Source organism: Balaenoptera borealis, assembly GCF_965194805.1.
Source record: "Balaenoptera borealis genome assembly, chromosome: 3".
Lineage (NCBI taxonomy): Eukaryota > Metazoa > Chordata > Mammalia > Artiodactyla > Balaenopteridae > Balaenoptera > Balaenoptera borealis.
Genome location: NC_138866.1, coordinates 125,211,502 through 125,233,047, shown reverse-complemented (window position 1 = coordinate 125,233,047; position 21,546 = coordinate 125,211,502). Strand labels below are relative to the sequence as shown.

Here is a 21,546-nt window from a genome sequence, read left to right as displayed (position 1 = left end):
CGGGGACATGAAAGTGTTTTACTGTACCAGGAGTTCACAAATCTGTGGACAGCACACACCAGTGAGGATTCCACGTCATTGGGGAGGGCAGATGGGGTGGTGCTCAGGTCCTGGACAGAGACAGGGACAGAGCCCTTGGACCCACTGTTCACACAGCTTCACATTGGGAAGGGTCAGGGGAGAAGGAACAGGCGGGGTCGGGTGTAGCCCAGCTGTGGGTTTTGGAGAAAGATTGCATAGCTCGTTAAACCTTGTCCTTTTTTTTTTTCACTTTGCCCTGGGCAACCAGGGTGCCTGCCCAGCACTTGGACAAGTCAGCACCCCTGCCCTGTTAGGGGTTCTGTCTTCCCCTCCCAGTAGGGCCATTTCTGATGGGGAGAGGACCAAGGTGTGGGGAAGGTTGGGGGGATAGAGGGAAGGCCTGTGGAAGGACCACAGGGGGACTGGGAAAGGCCCTGCTCCTCACATCCCCCCTTCCCTGGTTAAGGATTTTTTGCTGAAAGGGCCAAGGAAATGTTCGTGGGTGTAAACCCCAGAGGCCACAGTTCCTCTCCTGGGGAGCTTGGAGGTCACACTCGTGTAGGCAGCAGAGCTGGATGGTCGGTTTCTGGCCCCTGCAACCTCGGCACTGTCCTCAGATCCGGATGTGGAAAGTGCTGGAAAGAGAAAGAGCAAGAGGGGCTGAGAGGCTCTGGACTGGGTGGGTAAAGGTCCTCAGCAGAAACCAACCAGGCCCCGCACCCAACCCTGGACAGTTCCTCCAGGAGGGTGCAGAGGATGCAAACAATCTACATGAGGGAAGAAAGGCCTGGAGGACCAGCTGTGCCCAGGGCATCCAACCCCCGACATAACCAAAGGGCCCCCAGTCTCCATCCTTCACCAGAGACTGGCCCTGCTGGGGGCAGAGGACTTCCCAGTCACGCACTGAGGGCAGCTGGGCCTGGAACGTGACCTGCCTCCTGGCCCACACGGGGCCTGCCGGGACCACTGCTCTCGGGAGCAGTGACAGCGCCCCAGCCCCGCGGGGTCTCCTGGCTGCGGCCCCCATTCAGGCCTGCCCTGCTCATGCCAGCCCCTTGGGAAGGCACCTGAGGAAGTCGGGGGCCTTGGCGATCATGTCCTCGAAGTCGGCGAAGCCCAGCTTGCCGTCGCCGTCCAGATCGGCCTCCTCAATGACCTTGTCACACACGAGCACCACCTCGTCCTCGTCCAGCTCCGACTTGGTGAGCCGGGCCAGCGTCATCTCCAGGTCCTCCTTGCAGATGAAGTTGTCGGTGTTGAAGTCTGTGGGGTGGGGTCAGGGACGCTCAGGCCACTCTCCTCTGAGCTGGTCACACCAGATACCTCCCTGGCCCCTCTGTGCACACTCTGGGGACACTGGATCCTTGTCCTCAGCCGACAGGGACTAGGGGGTCTCACTCACGAGGCACCTCTTAACACCACATTCAACAAATCTGCATTCACAATCTGCACAAACCCCTACCATGACGGCAAGCCCAGCCTCGGCCTGAGACACTTCGAACGTCCAAATCTGAGGCCTCCTGGGAACTCTGGGCCCAGGCTAAACGGCTCTCCTGGCCTTGCCCCATGGTGGACCCTGTGTTCCCTCTAAAGCTAAGGAAACCAAGACCTGGCAAGGCCGAGTGACAGAATCAAGGTCAGATGGCTGCTTGGAGGGGAAGCTGGGATGCTGACCGGGGCCGGTTCGACGCTAAGACCCATGTTTTCTAAACTGCACCACGTTGCCTCTGGTCCCAAGCCAGACATGGAGGTCAGAAGACTCAGAAGCCCCCCAGAGAGAGGCCCCGTGGTTGGCTTTTGTGCACAAAGAGCGGGGAACGTGGTTTGATTCTACTCGGCAAAAGGCACTAGCACTGTCCACAGCTCAGCAAGATGTTCAGAGGGCCGAGCCACACACAGCCTCATCACAGGGAACTCGCACACCCTTCCGACTGCCTTTCAACCCAACTATCAGATCTTTGCATGTGCTATTTCTTCTGTCTGGAGCGCCCTTCCCATTTATCTGTCCAGCAGACTCCATTCATTCTTCAGGGAAAATAAGGTCAAGGAAGTGGGTGACCCTTGCTAGAGGTCAGGCCCCAGTTCCCCCCAGCACCAAACCCCAGGTCCCAGTTGCCTTTCTCCATCCCACCCGCCAGTCCGGGGTGGTAGGGGAGCCCTGGTTCTCCCTTCACTTGTCCCCACACCCGCTTGGCTGTGGGCCCTGCACCTCCCCTCTCTGGCAGACTACAGCCTTCCCAGGAGCAATGCCATGGGGTCCAACATTAGGGGGATGATGGTTGGAATCCGAGAAGCTTTTTACTTGAACCTTGTGGGCGTAGTTTGTTAAGGGTAGACAAGGTGGGTACCATGCCTCTGACGTGCAAACACAATGTGGGTGCAGAGATACATGTAGACCAAAGTCCCCTGAAATAAACGTGACAACTACAAAATGAAAAAACAGCCCAATGGGCCCCATTGCCTTGGGATCCCCTGGCTGATGAAAGATGCTGGGCACAGGAGGTTTGTCTGTGGCTCCTCTGGTCCAGGATGGACCCTCCCTGGGCCTCAAAGTTCCCATCTGAGCACTGTCTGAGGGTTTGACACCAGTCCCAGCCGCTGTCAGGCTCACAGCATACGAGCTCTGCAGCGTGAAGTTCTCTCCTATCGCCACAGGAGAAACCAAAAGCTTCGCAGTTGCTCGGCGCCCTCTGGTGGCCAGTGGGACAGTGGGTCCTGGGCTGGGCTGGGGTGAAATGAGGCCACCCTACCTCTGGCAGCAATTGCAGAAGTGGGAGGGGGGACCTAGAAGCCTACCTCTCAGCCCAGCCTCACCACCTGGCAGAGACCTCCTCTCCAGAACCCTGGCCTCTGCCAGTCTAGCTCCTCCAGGATGCCGAGTGATCTTTCTAGAACACAGGGCTTCCTGGCCTCACCTGAAACCCTGCAGTGGCCCCCAAACTCCTTGGCTGGCTCCTCACAGCCCAGCCCCAGTGACCTCTCCAGATTCACACCGCCCTCATCCCACCACATTCGTCTCCCCATCTTCTCACCACGCCCTGTGCTTTGTGGTGCTCCCTCTACCAGGTATGCCCACCCCCATTCTCCTGTTGACAAATCTCCTCCTGTCCTCCGAGGCCGTGCTGAAATGTCACCACATGTGAATTCCCCTCAGGCTAACCACCTGCCCTAGGTGGAGTGGGTCCCTCCCTCCTCTGCTCTCAGGACCCTGCAGATGTCTCTTATGCACTAGCTGTCCCCACTGGCCACTGTGCTGGGCAGGCACTCTTCAGAGTGTTCTTGGTGTCCCCAGCGTCCCCAGGGTGGGAACCAGCAGTAACTAGTGGCCTATGGAATGCCACCACCCGCACGCAGCATTACAGCCCCTCCTCCAGGCCCTCGTTACCGTAGATCTTGAAGGCGTAGTTTGCCTTGAGGTCGCGGGGAGCCGACTCACAGAGCACAGAAAACATGTCGACAAAGTCGTTGAAGGTGAGGTTCCCCTCGCCATCCTCAGAAAAAGCCTCCACAATCCTTTCCTTGAAGGGATTCTCCTGAAGAAAACAACCACAGCAGTCACCATAGGTGAAGGTTCACTGGGAGGAACCCAGAGCCCGACAGCTACGGCCTATGTGACCTTGAACGAGTGATCTAATCCCCCTGGGCCTCAGTTTCCCCATCTGTAAAATGGGGATAATAATTGCACCTACTTAACTGGGTTGTGAGATGGTTGAATAAGTTAAAGTATGTAAGGTGTTGGTATGAAGCCTGGCACCAGTGAGAGCTCTGCAAGCATCATGTCTTGTTATATTGTTCAGATGAGCACGGAGGGCTCAGCAGAACCAAGGTGTGCCCACTGGAGGCATCACCTCTTCTGAGGCAGGAGCAGGGATTAGTCCCATTGCCCAGGGAGTACATGGAGGCTCCTGCCTTGACATGCAAGGGAAGACAATGTTACTGAGTCCACGTTCGTACTGCTCACCACACGAGAGGCCAATGCATCGAGAAACGAGTTGTTTGGGCAAGGAATAGTGATGTTATTCGGAAAGCCAGCTAACCAAGAAGATGGTGGGCTCCTGCCCCAAAGAACCATCTTGCCTGAGTTAGAATTCAGGCTTCTTTCATACTAAAAGGGGAGGGAGTAAAGTCAAACACTTCCTATTTCCCATCAGCCTCCGGAGGGGAGGTGTTAATTTCTTCCTCCCTGTAGTCACTCACAGGTGGGCCTGGTCAGGATGTTTTCTGTGAGCTAAACAGAGGTATTTTAGCTTAACGCTCATTACCTGGGAGGCAGGGTTCCCAGAGATGGGCCATTATGTATAATTTAAGCTTAGAGGAAACATCCCTTTAGTGATTAACTTGGAATAGAATACAAAAGGTTCTTCCCTATTACAACAAGAACCCAGGGCCTGGGCAGCTCTCAGCTCAGACCAAGATCACAGGGGGCAGAAGTGGGGCCCCAGAGGTGGGAGAACTGGGCTGGGACCAGCAGCAGGAGGCAGAGAGCCAGTCAGACCCCAGGCCAGCTGTCACCCAGCTCCTGTAAATTTTCCTAGACCAGCCCACAGGTAGGTGGGGAATTATACCAATGACTCCTTCCTCTGATCCCAACTCACTCAGGGCCCACCTCTCCTGGAGTCCTCCACCCCAGCTGGGCCAGCACTGGGCCACTCCACTCTGTGCCCAGCCCAGGCCAGCACGGGAGGCTGAGAGACAATCCCAGGGTTCCTGCCGAAGTGCTTCATACCCTCTAGTGAACCTCTGAGCCTGGAATCAAGCCCCTCTCTAGGCCAGGCTGGACCCTTGTCAGGGCTGAGCCTCTGGCTCACTGTCCCCCAGGACTGAGGTCATAACCAGGATACAGGCCCCAAGTGGATGCCATGTGGACACCACGTGGACACCCTGACACCAGAATCACACACCTGAGGTCTGGCAAGGGGCTCTTTGCAAAGACCCACAGCAATGTGCCCTAAAACCCCAAATGCTTTCTTACCGTTGGAGTGTATTTTATGTGTAAGGAACTCGGGAAATGAAACTCTTATGTCAAGCCTCACCTGGGAGCCTGTTAGAAAAACAGAATCTTGGACCCCACCCCCAGACCTACTGAACCTGAATCGGCATTTTGACAAGATCCCTAGGTGATTCCTGCGCACGTTAAAGTCTGAGAGGAGATGCTATGGGTGACCGTGCTGTGGGAGACAACAGCCATGCGAGGACGAGGCTAAAAAAATCACCTTAAAAAGCAGACACAAGCAAGATCTGCCAATGACAGCAGACGGGCCACTTAACACAGGGGCAAGCAGGTGAGCACAGGCCGACAGCCCTGTAGACTACAGGGCAGCACCAATCACGGCACCCTTACCGAGTAAGCTCATTTACTTACACACGTAGCTCATTTATTCACAGGGTGCAGATGAGGAAACTGAGGCACAGCTGGGGTTCAACTCAGGTCTGGGTGCCCCTGCTGCCCTGCCCATGCAGAGGGGCATATTCCCCAAACTCCCGGCCCCCCTGCCCGGCCTTCTCTAGCTGATCCCCCGGCTCCGCCGAGCAGCAGCCTCTCACGTACCCGGAGCTCCGGCATCTGGATGATGAGGCTCATGGGCACGTGGACGATGGGGCTCTTCCTGTAGTCCATCGGGACGAGGTTGGGGGCCAGCTCATAGAAGCGCGCGTGGAGCCTGCGAGGGAAGCAGAGAAAAAGTGCTGGAGGGGATGCGGTCCCCGGGCCCTCAGAGGCCCGGCGCCATCCTGCCTGCACCCTGGCCCCTCACGCTGGAGACCCACTTTGGCCAGGGGCCTGGGGAGACCACCTGCTCTGCCCACAGGATGGGGGATTTGTAAGGGAGGCAAGTTCTGCCCAGACCCCTATGCTGATGACTAGATTGCGTCCTGGCCGTTCCCATGACCACCAACACCATGGCCACTGCTGCCACTGCCCATCCCCCCACCCGCAAGGGCTTGCCATCTGATCTTATTTTTTTCCTCTTTGGACTCTCTTAAGAGTCTTCTATGTGCCAGGCATGTCACCTCTTACAGCTCAGCAAACTGAGGCCTGACGAGGTCAAAAGAGTGATTTGTCTAACACCACACAACTAGGAAGCCTCAGGGACCACGGCTGGAACCCGGGACCAGAAATCCAGAGCAGAGGCTCTTAACCCCTCCTCCCCATGCCGCCCCTGCCGTTCCCAACTCCTGACCTTGCTGAAGTCCTGGCCCAGTTTGCTACCCCTGCCCCCAGGCTAGGCCCTGAGCGTTGGGTCTCTGGAAGAGCTTCCAGAAGCGCCCTGAGAACGGCCATCCACAACCTCTCTCCAGCTGGGGGCTGTCGGGATGGAGCCCACTGCCCTGGGCCTGGCCCTCCTCGCTGACGCGTCAGGTCCCCAGCTCCCTCTCACCCTCCCACCTTGCTCGGGGGGCCCTGGGACACAAGCCCACCTACATGCTGCGTGGACCCTCAAGGGTGTGAGACATCCTGACCCTGTCTCAGTTGGAAGCCCCTCCTCCATTATTCCTCTGCGGCCCTGTGTCCTGTTGTCCAGGTCCCTGACATCCCCAGGCAGGTACAATTGAGGTTCACATGAAATTGTGTCCAGGAAGTGCTGCCAGACAGGGGGACAGGTGTCAGGGGTATTGACGGGGGGCTGTGGTGAGGCCCAGGGCTGCTGGGGCCTGGATGGAGGGGTGACCCCATATCTCCGGGGCCCACCTTCCCTGCTACCCCCAAAGCCAGATCAACCCTGGTCTTCTTCTAAGTGGCCTGGCCCAGTGACATGCTCCTAGGCCCATCCTTAGCAGGCCCTTCAGCATAGCCACCCAATTCCCCCAACAGGGTCCACCCAACTCTTGTCACCCTGCCGCCCAGCCCTCTCCCGTAGAGCAGGTCACTGCTTGCCCAGCTCACACACAAAATGTCAGCCACTGTTTAGCAAATGCTCACTCTGTGCTGGGCTTTGGGTTAACCCCGTGTGCACTGCTTTACTCAGTTTAATCCCTAACCACCCCGAGAGGTAGCTATTAGTACCCCCACCCGTTTTTCCGGTGAGGAAGCTGAGGCTAAGGGGTTAAGCGTCTGCCCCAGGCCAGCACATCAGCACCTGGTTCAGAGCACCTGTACAGCAAACGCAAAGTAAATGCCATGAGCCCACTTGGCCAGTCACATGCTCCTATAAAAGGGCCTGAAATCACAAGGAAGTTCCAAGGCTTGGAAACACAGACCTGGAGGGGAAAACCCAAACGCTGTCCTTTGGGTCAAAGGGGAGCAGCGGATAACAGAGTGACAGGATCAAGCTGGGACCCTCCACGAAGGGGCATTCGAGGACTTTCTTTGCTCTTACTTTCGGCATTGAGGAAAAATTTGCCCTTTTTTTATACTGTCCCCAAACATGGAACCTGGACTATATATCACACTTTATGCATCTGGTTTCATGTGCTTTTGACAGGACCATAGTATTTGCAATGGTTACATTTCCCACTTGACCTTGACATTTGGGATGTGATGTTGGGGTGTTTGAGGGTTGGCTTACACCTTCAAAGTTTTGTGGGGTGGCTGCAGCAGGGACGTGAGTCAGACTGAGGTGGAGCTCTGCCTACACCTCTCACTATCTGCGTGGCCTTGGGCGAGTAGGTTAACCCACTGGAGAACAGTTAAATGTGGATTGTCCTACCCTCCTCACACTTGTGAGGATTAAAAAGGATGGCGTTAGTATTTAAAACCACCTGGCCTCAACTGGTAGCTATTAGCGTTTTGCCTGCCATGTCAGGGGCTCCCTGCAAGGGGCAAGGATTTGGGAGAAGGCCTGTGGGTATTAGTGGAGTTGAGGAGGTGTCTTCTGGGGTACGAAGGCCAGCTTCTGCCCTGTGACAGAGATGTGTTCTGACTCTATGCCTATAGTGATATTGGAATTTTTTTTTAAAGGAAAACTCTAGGAGAATTTGGAAAGATGAATCGCTTTGGGAAAAACTCCAAAAACTGTCACAGAACTGAATTCCTGTACCCCTCCTCCCAATAAAGGGCACTACTGAATTCAAGAAGATGTACATATTAGTCCTATCATAAGTTCCAGGGGCAGAAACAATACCTATGCTACTTGAACTGTTCCAGAGCATGGGGCAAAAAAGTGAAAGCCTCCCAGTTTATTTTAGGAAGTTAATAAGAACCCTGCTACCAGAACCTAGTAGGTAGCATCCAAAATGGACCAATGGCACTTACACATACAGATGCAAAAATCTTATAAAATAACATATTAGTAAATCAGGTCCAACAGCATTTGAAAGGGTAAATCATTGGGACCAAGTAGGATTTATTCCAGGAATGCATGGATGGATCAATGTTTGGAAATCTGTGACTATAAATCACATTAATAGGCAGCAAAAAATATTTTGATCAACTTGATAGCTGCACTTATGACTAGATGGTTGTATGCACACAGAAAAATATCTGAAAAGTGTACACCACATGTTTACACTGATGGTCCCTGTAAGGCAGGAGTGGAGAGGAGTGATAAGAGAAGGCCAACTTTCACTTTTACTTTACCTACTTCTGAACTGAGTTTTTAGAGTATTTATTAATAAAAATAAAAAGTATTCTTAAGGTATATATTAATTTTTTCAATAAAAAACTTAAAATCCTTAGTCAAACATAAGCAAAAGGACACTCTCTACCTCAAATCAACACCTAACATTATACTTAAATGATAAAAGTACTACAGACATTCCCATAAAAGTGGGATTCCTACCGTCACCATCATTATATAACATGTCCCCCGTGAGTGCTAGTCAATGTAATTAGAAAAATAAAATAATATATCTAAATATTGGAAAGGAGGATGAAAATTATTATTTGCTGGAAAACCAAAAATAATCAGTTTAAAAACTATTTGAATGAGGACTTCCCTGGCAGTCCAGGGGTTTGGACTCCGTGCTTCCACTGCAGGGGGCACAGGTTCGATCCCTGGTTGGGGAACTAGGATACCACGTGCTGTGCAGCACAGCCAAAAAAAAAAAAGTTAGTAAAAAAAAAAAAAACTATTTGAATGAGAAAGAGCTCAGTAGCTCTTCTACACAATAGTTTTTCTACCAGCATTCACCTATTCAAAAATATTATATAACAGAAGATCTAATTCACAATACAAAATCCCCCTCCAAAAACCCCCAAACAACTAAGTATAAAATAAATATGAAATGTGTACAAAGAAAACCATGAAGCTTCACCAAAGGATGTAAAATATTTAGGGAGTTAGATAACTTTCCTGATTGGAAAGGCTTACTGCTGTAATGATGGCAATCTTCTCTTCATTTTCCTGTAAAATGAATACACTCTTTTTTTTTTTTTTTTTTTTTTTTTTTTTTTCCAAATTATGTTTTTATTTATTTATTTTATTTTTGGCTGTGTTGGGTCTTCGGTTCGTGCGAGGGCTTTCTCTAGTTGCGGCAAGTGGGGACCGCTCTTCATCGCGGTGCGCGGGCCCCTCACCATCGCGGCCCCTCCCGTTGCGGGGCACAGGCTCCAGACGCGCATGCTCAGTAGTTGTGGCTCACGGGCCCAGCTGCTCCGCGGCATGTGGGATCTTCCCAGACCAGGGCTCGAACCCGCGTCCCCTGCATCGGCAGGCAGACTCTCAACCACTGCGCCACCAGGGAAGCCCTGAATACACTCTTAATTGAAATCTGCAAATGATTTATTTGAGATCTTGCCAACCTGATTCAAAAGTTTGTTTGGAAGAATAAACATAGGAGAGTGGGGGAAAAACCCTGAAAAAAGAGTAACTGGGGAGATGTTTGTCCCGTCAGATGTTAAAACATAGTTTAAAGCTATTATAAGTAAAACCATATGGAATAGACATTGGCATAGAAGAGGCAGACCCAAATATAAATGAGAATTAGTCCAAGACAAACAGCATTTGAAATCAGTGGGGAGAAGATGGATTCTTCTGGAAGTCACAGACTGGTTGGTGGTCCACATTCATGTCTAGCTTTCATGTAAAATAATGCTTTAAAACTTAGCTGCCAACATTTACAGATTAAACAATTTTACATGAAAAACCTGGATTTCCCCAAGGCCACAACCACCTGTGGCTCAGGAACAGCAATTTCTGCAGATCCTGGTCCTAAAACATTCCTGTCGGATTACACGGCTTCATTTATTTGCAGTGCATGTTGGCCCCCACAGACAGCTGAGTTTGAGACCCTTGGGATAGTCAATAAACGATTTGGGGACAGAAGACAAAAGAGATGTAACAGCCAGTGTGATTGAGGAAGTAGGGAAATGGAGACTCATGCATGGCTGCTGGAGGGCAATTTAGCAATAAAGATCAAAAGCCTTAAAAATGTCCACACCTTTTGATCCAGAAATCTGTTAGAAATGTATTCTAAGGAAATAATCCCAGACGCGTGGGCTATATGTCATGGTGTCCCAAGGATGTGCACTGCAGTGCTAATTATAATGGTGAAAAGCTGAAAATCTAAATGTCCAACCAAATGAAGAGGTGGTGAGATCATTTTTTTATCTTATCTAGTTTTACAAGTTGCCTAAGGAAAAGCAATTTAAAGCAAATTACAGAACAACCTGATCCAAATTTCCGATAAACACACACAAAGGGAAAATACGTAAACATTATTTACCCAGAGGTTAAAAACAGCCGTTATTTCTGGGTGGCAGGATTACAGATAATTTTTGGTCTCTTTTGACTGGCTTTATTTTCTAATTTTTCTACAGTCATCATGTATCACAGGTGAAATAAAAAATTAAAAGTAATTAAAATAGATTATACAGAGTTTTTAAATGGTTGAGAAAATAAAATAGATGATAAAGTAACAAATAGGCAAACACCCCAGGGTGCTAGCTGGGCCTCTTTGTGCTTAGGAGCAGAGGCTAACTGGGGGCAGGGGAGTTACCTATAGCAAAGAAGGTGGCTGAATGGGGGGCTGCCCACTCAGGCTCAGCGTCGGGGTGGAAGAGCTGTGCCCTGGGGAGCAACTGGATCCACCCAGGTTTGTGTGTGTGTATGTGAGTACGCAGGAAGGAGGGGAGCGGGGGAGGGGAGGGGAAAACTGCCCAGATGGGTATCTGTGACTCAGTATCACTGACCCAAGGCTACCAGAGAGCTGGGCCCCAAGCTGCAAAGAAGAATCTGCTGCTCACGTTTCCTCCTCGCCATCTGGTCAGTACTCAGGGTGCAGCCCACCCAGAAAACCATCCGGGTGGGGGTGGGGTAACAGCGCTGGAAGGCCCCTGGGAGGAGGGCCCTGGGCCTCGGGCCTGGCTCTGCCATTGACCTGCTCTGTGTTGCCGGCCGGGTCCTCGCTCCTGGCCCTCTCTGGGCTCAGGGCCTCGGTCGTCCCGCCTGGACCTGAGATGTGAACAGCGTGGAGAGGGCTCGCCTGGCAGGGGTGATCAGTCACACTGGCTCTTGCTGGGGCCCAGAGAGAAGGTTGGAGAAAATCGAGGGGGCTGCAACTGGAATCGAGCCATCGAGGCCACGCCTGGTCCCCCAGGGACAGGTAATCCCACACGCTGCCTGGCCTCACGACCCTTCCTGAGGGTGGACGGGTGGGCAACAAAACTCCAAGCAGCCTGTGTTGTGCTGAACAACACTGTCACCCCTGCCCTCCCAGCCACTGGAGTCTGTGGAAAAACAGCCCCAGGGGGCACTGTCATCCCCATGCTGCAGAGGTGGCAACTGAGACATGGCAGGTGCTACACAGTGGGGACCAGATCCCAGAGCTCCTGCTCCCAGTGGGGCTTTACCCCCTCCCCCTCCCCACATGACCACTCTGCAGAAAAAGCAACGCGTCTGGTCCCCAATGAGTGCTAACACAGAGGTGGGGCCTGAAGGAACCAGTGACAGAGCAGGCAGTGGGGGACTCAGAAAGTGCGTCCAGCTGCCAGAAGGGGTCCTTTCCCCCCTTTGTGGACTCCAGGCCTGGGCTGAACTACAGAGGCTGGCACTGAAGGATGCAGAGCTGGGCAGGCCAGGGCTGTGGGGAGCCAGGAGACCCCCTACCCCTGCTCAGACCACCCACCTGCCTGGGGCTGATCATTTGCCAAGAGACGAGGGTCACCCCCAAAGGCCCCTCAGGTTGAATCCAATTCCTGGCCTGGCCTTTGAACCACTCTCCTCCCCCAAGGGCAACCTTGCTGCTCTCAGTAAGATCACTGGGGATGGGGCAGGGTGAAGCAGGTCTGTGCCCTTGACCCCGCTGCTCCTAGCCTGGAATGTTCTCCCCTTGGCCAACCCTACCCATCCTTCACCCACACACTCTTCAAGCGCTTACTGGTGCCGTGCCCAGTGCCAGGCATGGGGAGCCTGTGTCCTGCCTGACTGCAAGTCCGGGGGAAGCTGGGCACCTGAGCCATGAGCCCACAGAGCCCCTAAAAAGGCTGCAAAAGCAGCTGTGTGAGAGCTGGGGGACAGGGAGTTGGGGGCTCACAGAGTAGATGACTCTGGAGTGGGTCTTGAAGGACATGCAGGAATGCAGTGGGAAGATGAGAAAGGCAGCGGGGCAGCCAGTGCCAAGGCCTGGGGACAAGCTTTTGCTGCCAGAACAGAAATGATGGTGGGCCTCCCAGGACAAGCAGTCTGGGCCCGGTGTCTACAAAGGTGGGAAGTCAGGATGGCAGGAGCTCCCTGTTACAGAGGACAAATGTGGTGAGGCTTAAACGAGGATATGGGCCAAGAACTCTGAAAGGTAAGAGGTGCCACGGGAATGCCAGGGTGACCGCTGTGTTGTTACAGTTCTGAGGACCATCTGTCCAAATGGGAAGCGCACCCCACACCTCACTCAAGCTACAGACCGAATTCCATTTATCAAACACCACACCTTGGCTTTCCTGCCTCTCAGCAACAGGGGAGGTAGCATTATCCCCGTTTTATAGAAGAAACAGAGGCTCAGCGAGGCTCAAAGCTTGTCAGAGCTGGGAAGTAGAGCCCAGGTCTGCTGATGCCAAGGCCTGGGGGCTTTGCCCCTGACCCTGCTTCTCCAAGGTGGTAGGAGTGGGCATCCCTGCCCACCAGGGGACAGGCTGGAAAAGCAGCCTGGGCAGAAAGGAAGGACCGAGGGACATCGTCTGAGCAGAGTGGTCATGGCAGTGACAGACCACAGCTCCCTTGGGAAGTGTAACAGGCTCTCGCCCCAGCCTGCCCATCGACCTCCAGGGAAAGTGATCCTGAGACCTTGCTGGCTTTTAGTGCCACCTGATAGCCCAGGGAGGGGGGCCTGGCAAGGCCTGTGGGGCCAGGTTTCCTGGCATTCTGTGAGTCCTGCCCACCATCTGGTCCTGGGGCTCTGAGGCTGCCAACCCCCTTCATTTCTCCTGTCTAGGCCCACCCCACCCCCAAAGAAAGGGAAGAGACCCCTGGTGGACAGCTCAGGGGCGGTGGTGGCATTGCCTGCCATGCCCCTGCCTTTAGGACCTCCCAGGAGTGGCAGGACATCAGAGCCAGAGGGCTCTTAGGGATCTCTAGTCTAACAGACAGGGTCCCCCCTTAGTCTGACAGGTCCCAGGGTGCAAGGAAATAACGAGGACCCTGGAGTCAGAGGCCAGGTCTTCAGTCCCTGGCTGGGCGACTTTGGCCAAGTTGCTAAGCCCCACCTGTAAAGTGAGGATAAAAGGATTCTCCTGTTACAAGGGCACAGTGAGGATTAAATGAGAATGTTCCTGAAACCGCCCACCACGGAGCCTGGCATGCAGCAAGCAGACGTTCAATTCTTGGCAGAAGGATGTGGGCCGGGGGTGGGACGTCTCGAGTTCCCACAGCAGCCTGCGCTTGGCTGCTGATGGGGGTAGAAAAGCTAGTCCTCAGCCAGTGCGGCACCACCCCCAGCCCCCTGCCTCTGCCCCCAGGGTCCCCGGCCCCACCCCTGCCCCTGCCCCAGCTCCAGAGGGGTGAACAAGAGCCACACTTACTTGAGGATGTCCTTCTTATTGAAGAAGGTGCAGTCCTGTGGAAGGAAAACGCACATTTAGTTGGTTGTCCTTCCTCCCTCAGAGCCACACGGGAACAGCCAGCCCTGGACTGGGGGCAGCAGAGTCACTACCAGCCCTCCCTGCCCCAGCCCATTGCAGGGAGCAGTCTAGTGGGTCCAGAAGCTGCCTTCCAAAGCTTTTGACCTGAGCCAGGGAAGCGAGTGCGTGGCGTGGGGGGCTGGGAGGCAGGCGTAGGGTAGGGCATTTGGGAGGCAGATGGAGAGTTCAGAGGTGGATGCCATTGATTTGAGGGGCCAGGAGATACCCTGTGGGACACCCGGGGGAAGTGGCTGGGAGACAACTCGGGAGACAAAACAGGAGTGAGGACTGACAGGGTCACCGCATTGCCCAGCGGCAGGGGGCACGGTCCATGCTGCAGCCCCTAAGAATGGTGCCTCGTCGTGGGTGGTGTGTGTCCTGAGTGGTCGTAGGCAGCAGCCCCGTGGTCAGAGGCTGAGAGTTCCAGGCACACAGACTGGGGAAGCACCAGCATCTAACTGGTATCTGAAGCCACAGGAAGAGATGAGGTTAGAGAAGGCAGTGAAGAGGCTGGGGAGTGGGAGAAGAAGGGGCCGAGGAGGAGAGGGGGAGGAGGAAGGCGGGCAGGGGGGAACTGGCAGCATCTGGACAGAGGCCAGGGTGCAGGCTGCTGGGGACCCCCAGGTAGGCATGACTCAGGGCTGGGGCAGCACTCGGATCCTGAGTTCACCCAGATTATAAACTCATCTTGGGGATCCTGCCTTTGTCTGGATAACCCACCTCCTACAGTCACGCCTCTGTCCACAGCTCCGCCTGCCTGGTGATGAGGCTACTATGCCAGGCCTTGTGGGAAGTATGGGGGTGAAAAGGACCCAGCACTTCGTAAAATGTCCAACCATGAAGGGCTTTCGTGCTCCTCTCCTGCTGTTTGGCTCCTCCACCTCGGCCTGTCGTTGAAGCATGAGGGAGCCCAGAGCCCAGAGCTGGTGGGGCCTCCTGGGGCGGTATGCTGACCAGAGCTGGCTCCGACGAGGGACTAATGGCCACGGTACAGGCTTGCAGACAGCCCGTGGATGAGACCTGGAGCCCTGGGCCCCAGGGCAATTGCACTGCACATTGAGGAGGACCCAAGAAAGCAGGCCCACAGGATGCATATCTAGGGTTTCCAGTGGGCACCTGAAGGAGAGCCGAAGAGGGGAGAGTTGGTGGCAATTTCCAGGCCCCAGTTAGCCCCACAAGTCTGTCCTGAGCCACCTGCTGCTCGGTGGGAGTTAGACTAAGGACCCCCATAGTCTGGCCCTTCTCGGAAACATAGGGGCTTCTCCTGGGGGGCTAGGCTTTGCTTTCGGTGATAGCTCCCCTGTAGGGGCCAGGAGAGGCTCAGGCTGGGGAAGCAGTGCCCCCTCCCCACCCAGAATGGGCAAAGAACTCTGTGCCCCGCAGGCCTAAGACTCAGGCTGAAGCCCGTGTGGGCTGATTTCTCAGCAGACCCCAGAAACCTGGAGCAGGCAGCAAAGGCCGCCCAGCTGGGCCTTCCAGGCACAGACCTCTCTCAGCCCCACAGCTGGTTCTACGTCCTGAAGCTGCCAGCGAGAAGGGCCAGAGCGCTTCCAGCCAGCATGGTGGGGGTGTCGGCGTAACTGGGGATGGGGAGAGGTCCTGGTTTCTGCTCTCTTTCCCCCTGGCCTATCCTCTTCCCCCTCCCCTCTCTTCTCTCCTCTCTCCTATCCCCTGGGTTGGAAAGGAAGTATCTGGGTCCTGACCTGAGGGTTTTATTGGCAATAAATGTGAAAGCTTCTCACACGACTCCAGTCCCTTACCACAACTACTTACATCTGTCCACATCAATGGTCCTCAAGGTGTGGTTCCTGGACCAGCAGCATCGCCATCACCTGGGGACTTAGTGGAACTTTAGATTCTCAGGCTTCTCTCCAGAACTACAATCAGAAACTCTGGGGATGAGGCCCAGCAATCTGCATTTTTAAAAGTCCTTCTAGAGATGCTGATGCTTGCTAAAGTGTGAGGGCCTCTGCTCTAGAGCAGAATCACCTGGGGAGCTGTTTAAACTCCCTGTGTCCCCTCCCATCACCACCAATAGACCCCAGATCAATTACATCAGAATCCCTGAGGGTGGATCCAGGCATCAGCAGTTTTCAGAGCCATCAGGTGATTGCAACGTGCAGCCCAGCCTGAGAACCACACCACAACCAGTCCATAATTACCATGGGCTGGCCCGTGGGGGCTCTGAATATCCAATTTTGTTTAATCCTCATCACTAGCCTATGGGCGGGGGTTCGGGGGGGGGGGCAGGCATTACCTTCCCATTTTATAGATGGGAAAACCGAGGTTCAACGAAGTTGAACAGCTTGCCCTAAATTGCACACGCAGACCTGGGCTGGGCTGGAACTCAGGCCTATGTACTTCTTTTTTTTTTAATTAATTAATTAATTAATTTTTATTTTTGGCTGCATTGGGTCTTCGTTGCTGCGCACGGGCTTTCTCTGGTTGCGGCAAGTGGGGGCTACTCTTTGTTGTGGTGCGCGGGCTTCTCACTGCAGTGGCTTCTCTTGTTGCGAAGCATGGGCTCTAGGTGCGTGGGCTTCAGTAGTTGTGGCACGTGGACTCAGTAGTTGTGGCACACGAGCTCTAGAGCGCAGGCTCAGTAGTTGTGGTGCACGGGCTTCGTTGCTCCACAGCATGTGGGATCTTCCCGGGCCAGGGCTTGAGCCCGTGCCCCCTGCATTGGCAGGCGGATTCCTAACCACTGCGCCACCAGGGAAGCCCCCTATGTGCTTCTTGACCACTGCCCACTGAGTGGAAACAGAGCCACGGTCCACCCAGCACCGTCATACACCAACCACTCCACGTCCTGCTTCCACTGTGTATTCCCATATCTGGTACATGGTGCATGCTCAATAGAGACTGGTGGAATGAATGGCCAGACTTTTCCATATAAACCTTCCACAGCAGTTAACATTATCATTTCACTGGCTGGGGAATATCTCACTGAAGGCATTGGCCCTGCTTAACCTAAACTTTCTCATCTTTCTGAACATTTAGCCACAGCCATTTCTAGGTTTTCAACATTACCAATAAAGCTGCCATGAACCTGTTCGTCGACTGATGTTTTGCTTTTCCTTCTGCTGACTTACTTCCCTGGAACTCATCCCAGGGAGGCAGCTCTTGGGGAGGAACATGGCAGGTGCCTTAAAAGCTTCTCAGGGCTATGAGTAGCCTGGCAGCATGGCAGAGGAAAAGGTTTAGTAGTCAGATTCAAATTCTCATCTTGCTTTGGACCCTTAGGCAAGTTCAGTCTCCTGTTGGAACCTCAGTTTCCGCATCTGTAAGATGGGGATACTGCGTCTTGGAAAGGGGCAGTGAGAGGAGCAAATGAGATAAGATGCAGGAAGCCTTTAGGCCACAGCTTACCCCGTTTTGTGCAACAGCTCCACCCAGTACCCCATGTCCCAAAGGCATCCCTTCAGAGCCCGCAGCTCTGTGTCTGTTCCCACCCTGAAGACACCAAACAAAAACCCTGCCCCCCTCCATCTACTCAGCTGCCCAGGGAGCTACAGCCATAGGTCTGCAGGAACTCTTTCCTACACTCCACTGAGAACTAATGTCTGGTCACTGCTTGGCCCCTGGGAGTTCACAGGGATAGGTCTTCAGGGAAGAGTCCCAGCTCAAGTTAGGGTCATGAGGGGTGGGAGGGAGGGAGGGGGCCTAGCCCAGGAGAGATAGGCCCTCAGGACTCTGGCAGCAGAAGACAGGGCAGGCTGGGCTTTTATAGTAGAAGCTCAGATGTTATGCCAGTTAAGGCTACAGTTCCTCCTCTAAGCTTATATTCATCCCACCTGGAGTGCCTTCCCCACCTTGTCCAGCTTATCCAAATCCTTTCCATGCTCCAAAGCTCAACTCAAGGGTACTTTATCCAGGTAGCCTCCCTGCCTCCCATCTCCCACATGCCTGGTCTGCCTGTGCCAGTGGTCCTGAGCCGAGCCATAGCCAGTCCCAGCTGGAGTGGACTCTCCATCCAGCTCTGCCAGCTCAAGCCTCAGCACCGCCCAGCTGACCATCACACAGCTCAGCTGACCCCCGCAAGAGCCCTGTGACATGAGCACAGCAGGGCTAGTAATCATTCCCATTTTAGAGGTGGGGACACTGAGACCCAGAAGAGGACAATGGCTTACTAAGGCCTACAGCATCTATGGCCCAGCCATGACTTGAACCCAGGACTTCAGAATCCCTGGAGTTCTTTCCACTCCTTAGAGCCGTGCTTTAACAAGTATTCATTCATTCAGACAACATTCTCCACTGCCTCTTCTGTGCCTGAGCAGGGGACACACAGGAAGTGGGATGGAGGGGAAACAGACAGTGATGACTGGGTATAAACCATTCTGTGGCCACAAGAAGGATTGGGGGAGGGCATCAGGGAGCCTGTCCAAAAGAGGTGAGGCCTGGCATGGACAGAAAGATAGGCCAGATGGCGCTGATGAAGAAGTGAGGGGAGAGCGCCAGGAGAACAAGGCCAGAGGTGAGGCCATGCTTGGCTAGAAGCCCTTCAGTGTGCCTGAAACTTAGGGTGCCAGGGGAGGGACTAAAAATGAGGCTGGAGGCTGGCTGAGCCCAGATCAGGCCAGGGTGAGGTCTGCTCTGTACTCCGCTCAGGCTATTATCCCAAGACACTGTGGAATTCCAGGGAGAGGAGGGTCACACCCATGTTTTAGAAAGATCCTTCACATCTCTGACCCTGTACTTCTGCTCCAGGCATTCATGACCTATATAGGGACAACTCCCTAGGGTCTCCCACCACAGTGGGGGATTAGTTAATACACATACGATGCAACTCTTGGTCCACAGATTCTTTTTAAAGAAAAAATTGTTTTACATTGGTGATGCACATTGTGTCTGTTGAAAGAAAATGGGAAGGAGTGAGAAGCGGATGGAGTGAGAAACTGAGAGATTGCGGTAGCAGCACGCGGGTGGCTGGAGGGTGCAGAACAGGGTGGGGTGGGGAGGCAGCAGTTACATTTTCAGTTACACGACACTGAGAGGCCTCACCCAGGGCCCTGGCTATGGAGATCGAGGATGGGATCCCCAGGTGAGCCCCCAAAGAGGATGAGAGTTACAGGACTCGTTCTCGACTGAAAACATAGGCCATAGTAGAGCAAACAGCAGTGGAGGCTCCTGGGGAAGGTGGTGAGCTCTTGGTTGTTTGAGGGGTCTAGGGGCTGGACCTGGAAGGCAGAGAAGTGGTCTGGGAAGAAATCTGAACTTTGGGAATCACTGGCACCTGGGGACTGAGGAAGAGGGCAGGAAACCCTGGAGATCAGTTGGGGGAGGGGTGGCTGTTACCCGGGGTCACCCCCAGCTGGCCTTCGCTGGCCTGGCCAACTGGACAGTCTCAGGGAGGGAGACGTGGGGCTCTCAGGTTTCACAGCTCTCGTTTCTCCCACCAGGCCCAGCCTCTGGCAAAGGATCAGAACCCAGCACTGGGCCTGACTCCGAACGGTAACTCAATGCCAGGCCAGACTGAGTGGGTACCCAGGTCCCCATGCCCACGAGGCTACTCTTTTGAGCATGGTCTACCTGCTTGCCTGGGCCCAGCTCCAAGTCTTTACCCAAGCTGTCCCCTCTGCCTGGAATGCCTCCTTCGGGGCCCTGATGGGCAAAATCCTACTGATCTTTCAAGGGTCTGCAAGCGCTGCATTATTTCTGAACCTACCAGTCGAAGCAAAGCCCCCCCTTTCCTCCAGGTCTCCCACTGCCCCCTAGTGCCCTCCCCTAGAGCACACTCACCACCTGCCTCTCACTGGAGGCGAGGGGCTGTGTCTGCAGACAGTGAGGGCCTTAAAGACATAGAGCACACACAGCCCCCAGCCCCAACAAAACGAGTGAGCCTTGGATTCACAATTCAAATTCTTGTGTGAACCTTCACTGTGCAGGGTACCGAATGGCTCCTCAGCCTTTGTTTACGCTACTGTAAAATGGGGCTAAATAATCCACCTCCCTGTGATGATCAAATGCGTTGATGCATAGAGAGCCTCCATTAGAGCGCTGCGTACACAGAAGGCGCCTCCACGTGAGGCCCTGAGAAAGCAGTGTTATTGACAACCAGCACTTCCAGGAGGAAAAGGGCCTTTATTTTACTTGTGCCCACACCAGAGGACCCACACTTCAAGCTCGATTCCAAAATAAATATTCACGAAGGCAACAGGCAGCTGTGGAGACCCTGCTGGTGTTCATCTCCCCCAAGCACTCCACACAGGCCACAACACAGTCCAGCCCCCTCTGCCTGGCACAGTCAGGAAAGAAGCATCAGAGTTGGGCCTGGGAGGGTAAGTGAAATCATTTGGAGACCGGGGAGCGGCATCCCCGAGCACGGGCAAAGAGAGGGAGGAAAGAGCCCGGCGTGTCAAGGGAATGCGGATAGTTCCGGGGCAGCTGCAGTGCTCAGGGCAGGGAAGGGGCCTGGGCAGGCTGGCCAGGGCTCTGGGCAAGCCAGGAGGCTGGGTTCCATCCTGCAACCACAGAAAAGTTTGTACATGTGTGGGAGGGCATTGGGATCTGATCTGGACAGCTCCCTGGCTCTGGAGGTGGAGGGACTCAGGAGGGTCTAAGGGGGTGGCTGCTGGGGGCCTGAGGGAGTTTGGAGAGATGACCACGTAAGACTGGTACCTGGCTTGCCTTCTTGCTCCAATTATTTCCATACTGGGGCCATACGGAGAGACCCCAACCTAGAATGGCATTTGGGTGCTGATGCACTTCACTCCCTACCCAGCTAATTTCTACTTTACAAAGACTCACTCTCCTGGGCTGCTTCCCGGGTTTTAGGGGGGTAGGGAGGTAGGGGGGTGGGGGGGGTGGGAGGGTCCTCCCTCCAGCCTACGTTTAAGGACTCCATCTCTGCGCCAAGGTGGGCAATGGGAGGAGTAGTCGGGGAAGGGTTCGGGTCCAGCCTGGGGCCAAGAGCAAGAAGTCTGAATGAGAGAGAGAGGAGGGGGGAAGCTGGAGCGAGGGACGCCTGCGAGAATCTTTTAAGTGGAAAGCGCTCTCATTCCTCGGGTAGGTAAACTGAGGCTCGGAGAAGTCACCGGCCCAAGGTCAAGCGTCGAGCTGAAGGCAGAAGCAAGGTTTGAACCCGGTGAACCGGCTGTCGGGAGGCCTCGGCAAGAGACGGGAAAAAGAAGGGAGGAGCCGAGGGGCGACGCTTCGGGGGCCGGGCGACGGGCTCACCTGGTAGTTGTCCAGCTGCTCTTCGGTGAAGATGGTCTGCTTGTTCCCCATGGTGGCTGCGGCGCCGTCTATTGCTCTCCCGGGGACCGCCTCCCATCAGCGGCCGCCGGAGCCCCGCGCCCGCGGCCCTCGTCAGCCCCTCGGCGGGCAGCTTCCGACGGCCGCCGGACCCGCCGCCCGGCCTCAAGGCGCCGCGCCCCGCAGCCCACCCGGCGGGGGCGGGGCGGGAGCCTGGGAGGAGGGGAGCGGACCCCAAGCGCGGCGACTCCGCCCCGCGGCGGGGAGAGGGCGGGCACCCGGCTCCCAGCTGCCGAGCTCCCCGGGCCCGCCAGGGGGCGGCCTGGCCGCGGGAGGCGCTGCCT

At 54.6% G+C, this 21,546-nt stretch overlaps 1 protein-coding gene and 1 long non-coding RNA gene across 6 annotated transcripts; both read right to left on the bottom strand.

Annotated features, from left to right (window-relative positions):
• Positions 1 to 4: 4 nt before the first annotated feature.
• Positions 5 to 21,402, bottom strand: CIB2 (calcium and integrin binding family member 2). Of its 5 annotated transcripts, XM_082386786.1 has the most exons (6): positions 21,185 to 21,394; positions 13,910 to 13,944; positions 5,570 to 5,681; positions 3,407 to 3,554; positions 1,089 to 1,284; positions 5 to 656 (listed from the first exon to the last, which is right to left on the bottom strand). In XM_082386786.1, exons 1-6 carry the CDS (start codon positions 21,233 to 21,235, stop codon positions 635 to 637), a joined length of 564 nt encoding a protein of 187 aa, XP_082242912.1. In that variant the 5' UTR covers positions 21,236 to 21,394; the 3' UTR covers positions 5 to 634. The 5 variants fall into 5 exon arrangements, with proteins under 5 accessions (XP_082242912.1, XP_082242911.1, XP_082242915.1 ...); XM_082386785.1 differs by having other exon boundaries at positions 5 to 1,284; positions 21,185 to 21,402; XM_082386789.1 differs by lacking the exons at positions 13,910 to 13,944; positions 21,185 to 21,394 and adding an exon at positions 11,144 to 11,163.
• On the bottom strand, positions 13,963 to 20,186 carry LOC309626265. The gene is made up of 3 exons (XR_014243076.1): positions 15,769 to 20,186; positions 14,729 to 15,124; positions 13,963 to 14,473 (listed from the first exon to the last, which is right to left on the bottom strand). It is a non-coding gene; the product is annotated as an uncharacterized lncRNA (long non-coding RNA).
• Positions 21,403 to 21,546: the final 144 nt, after the last annotated feature.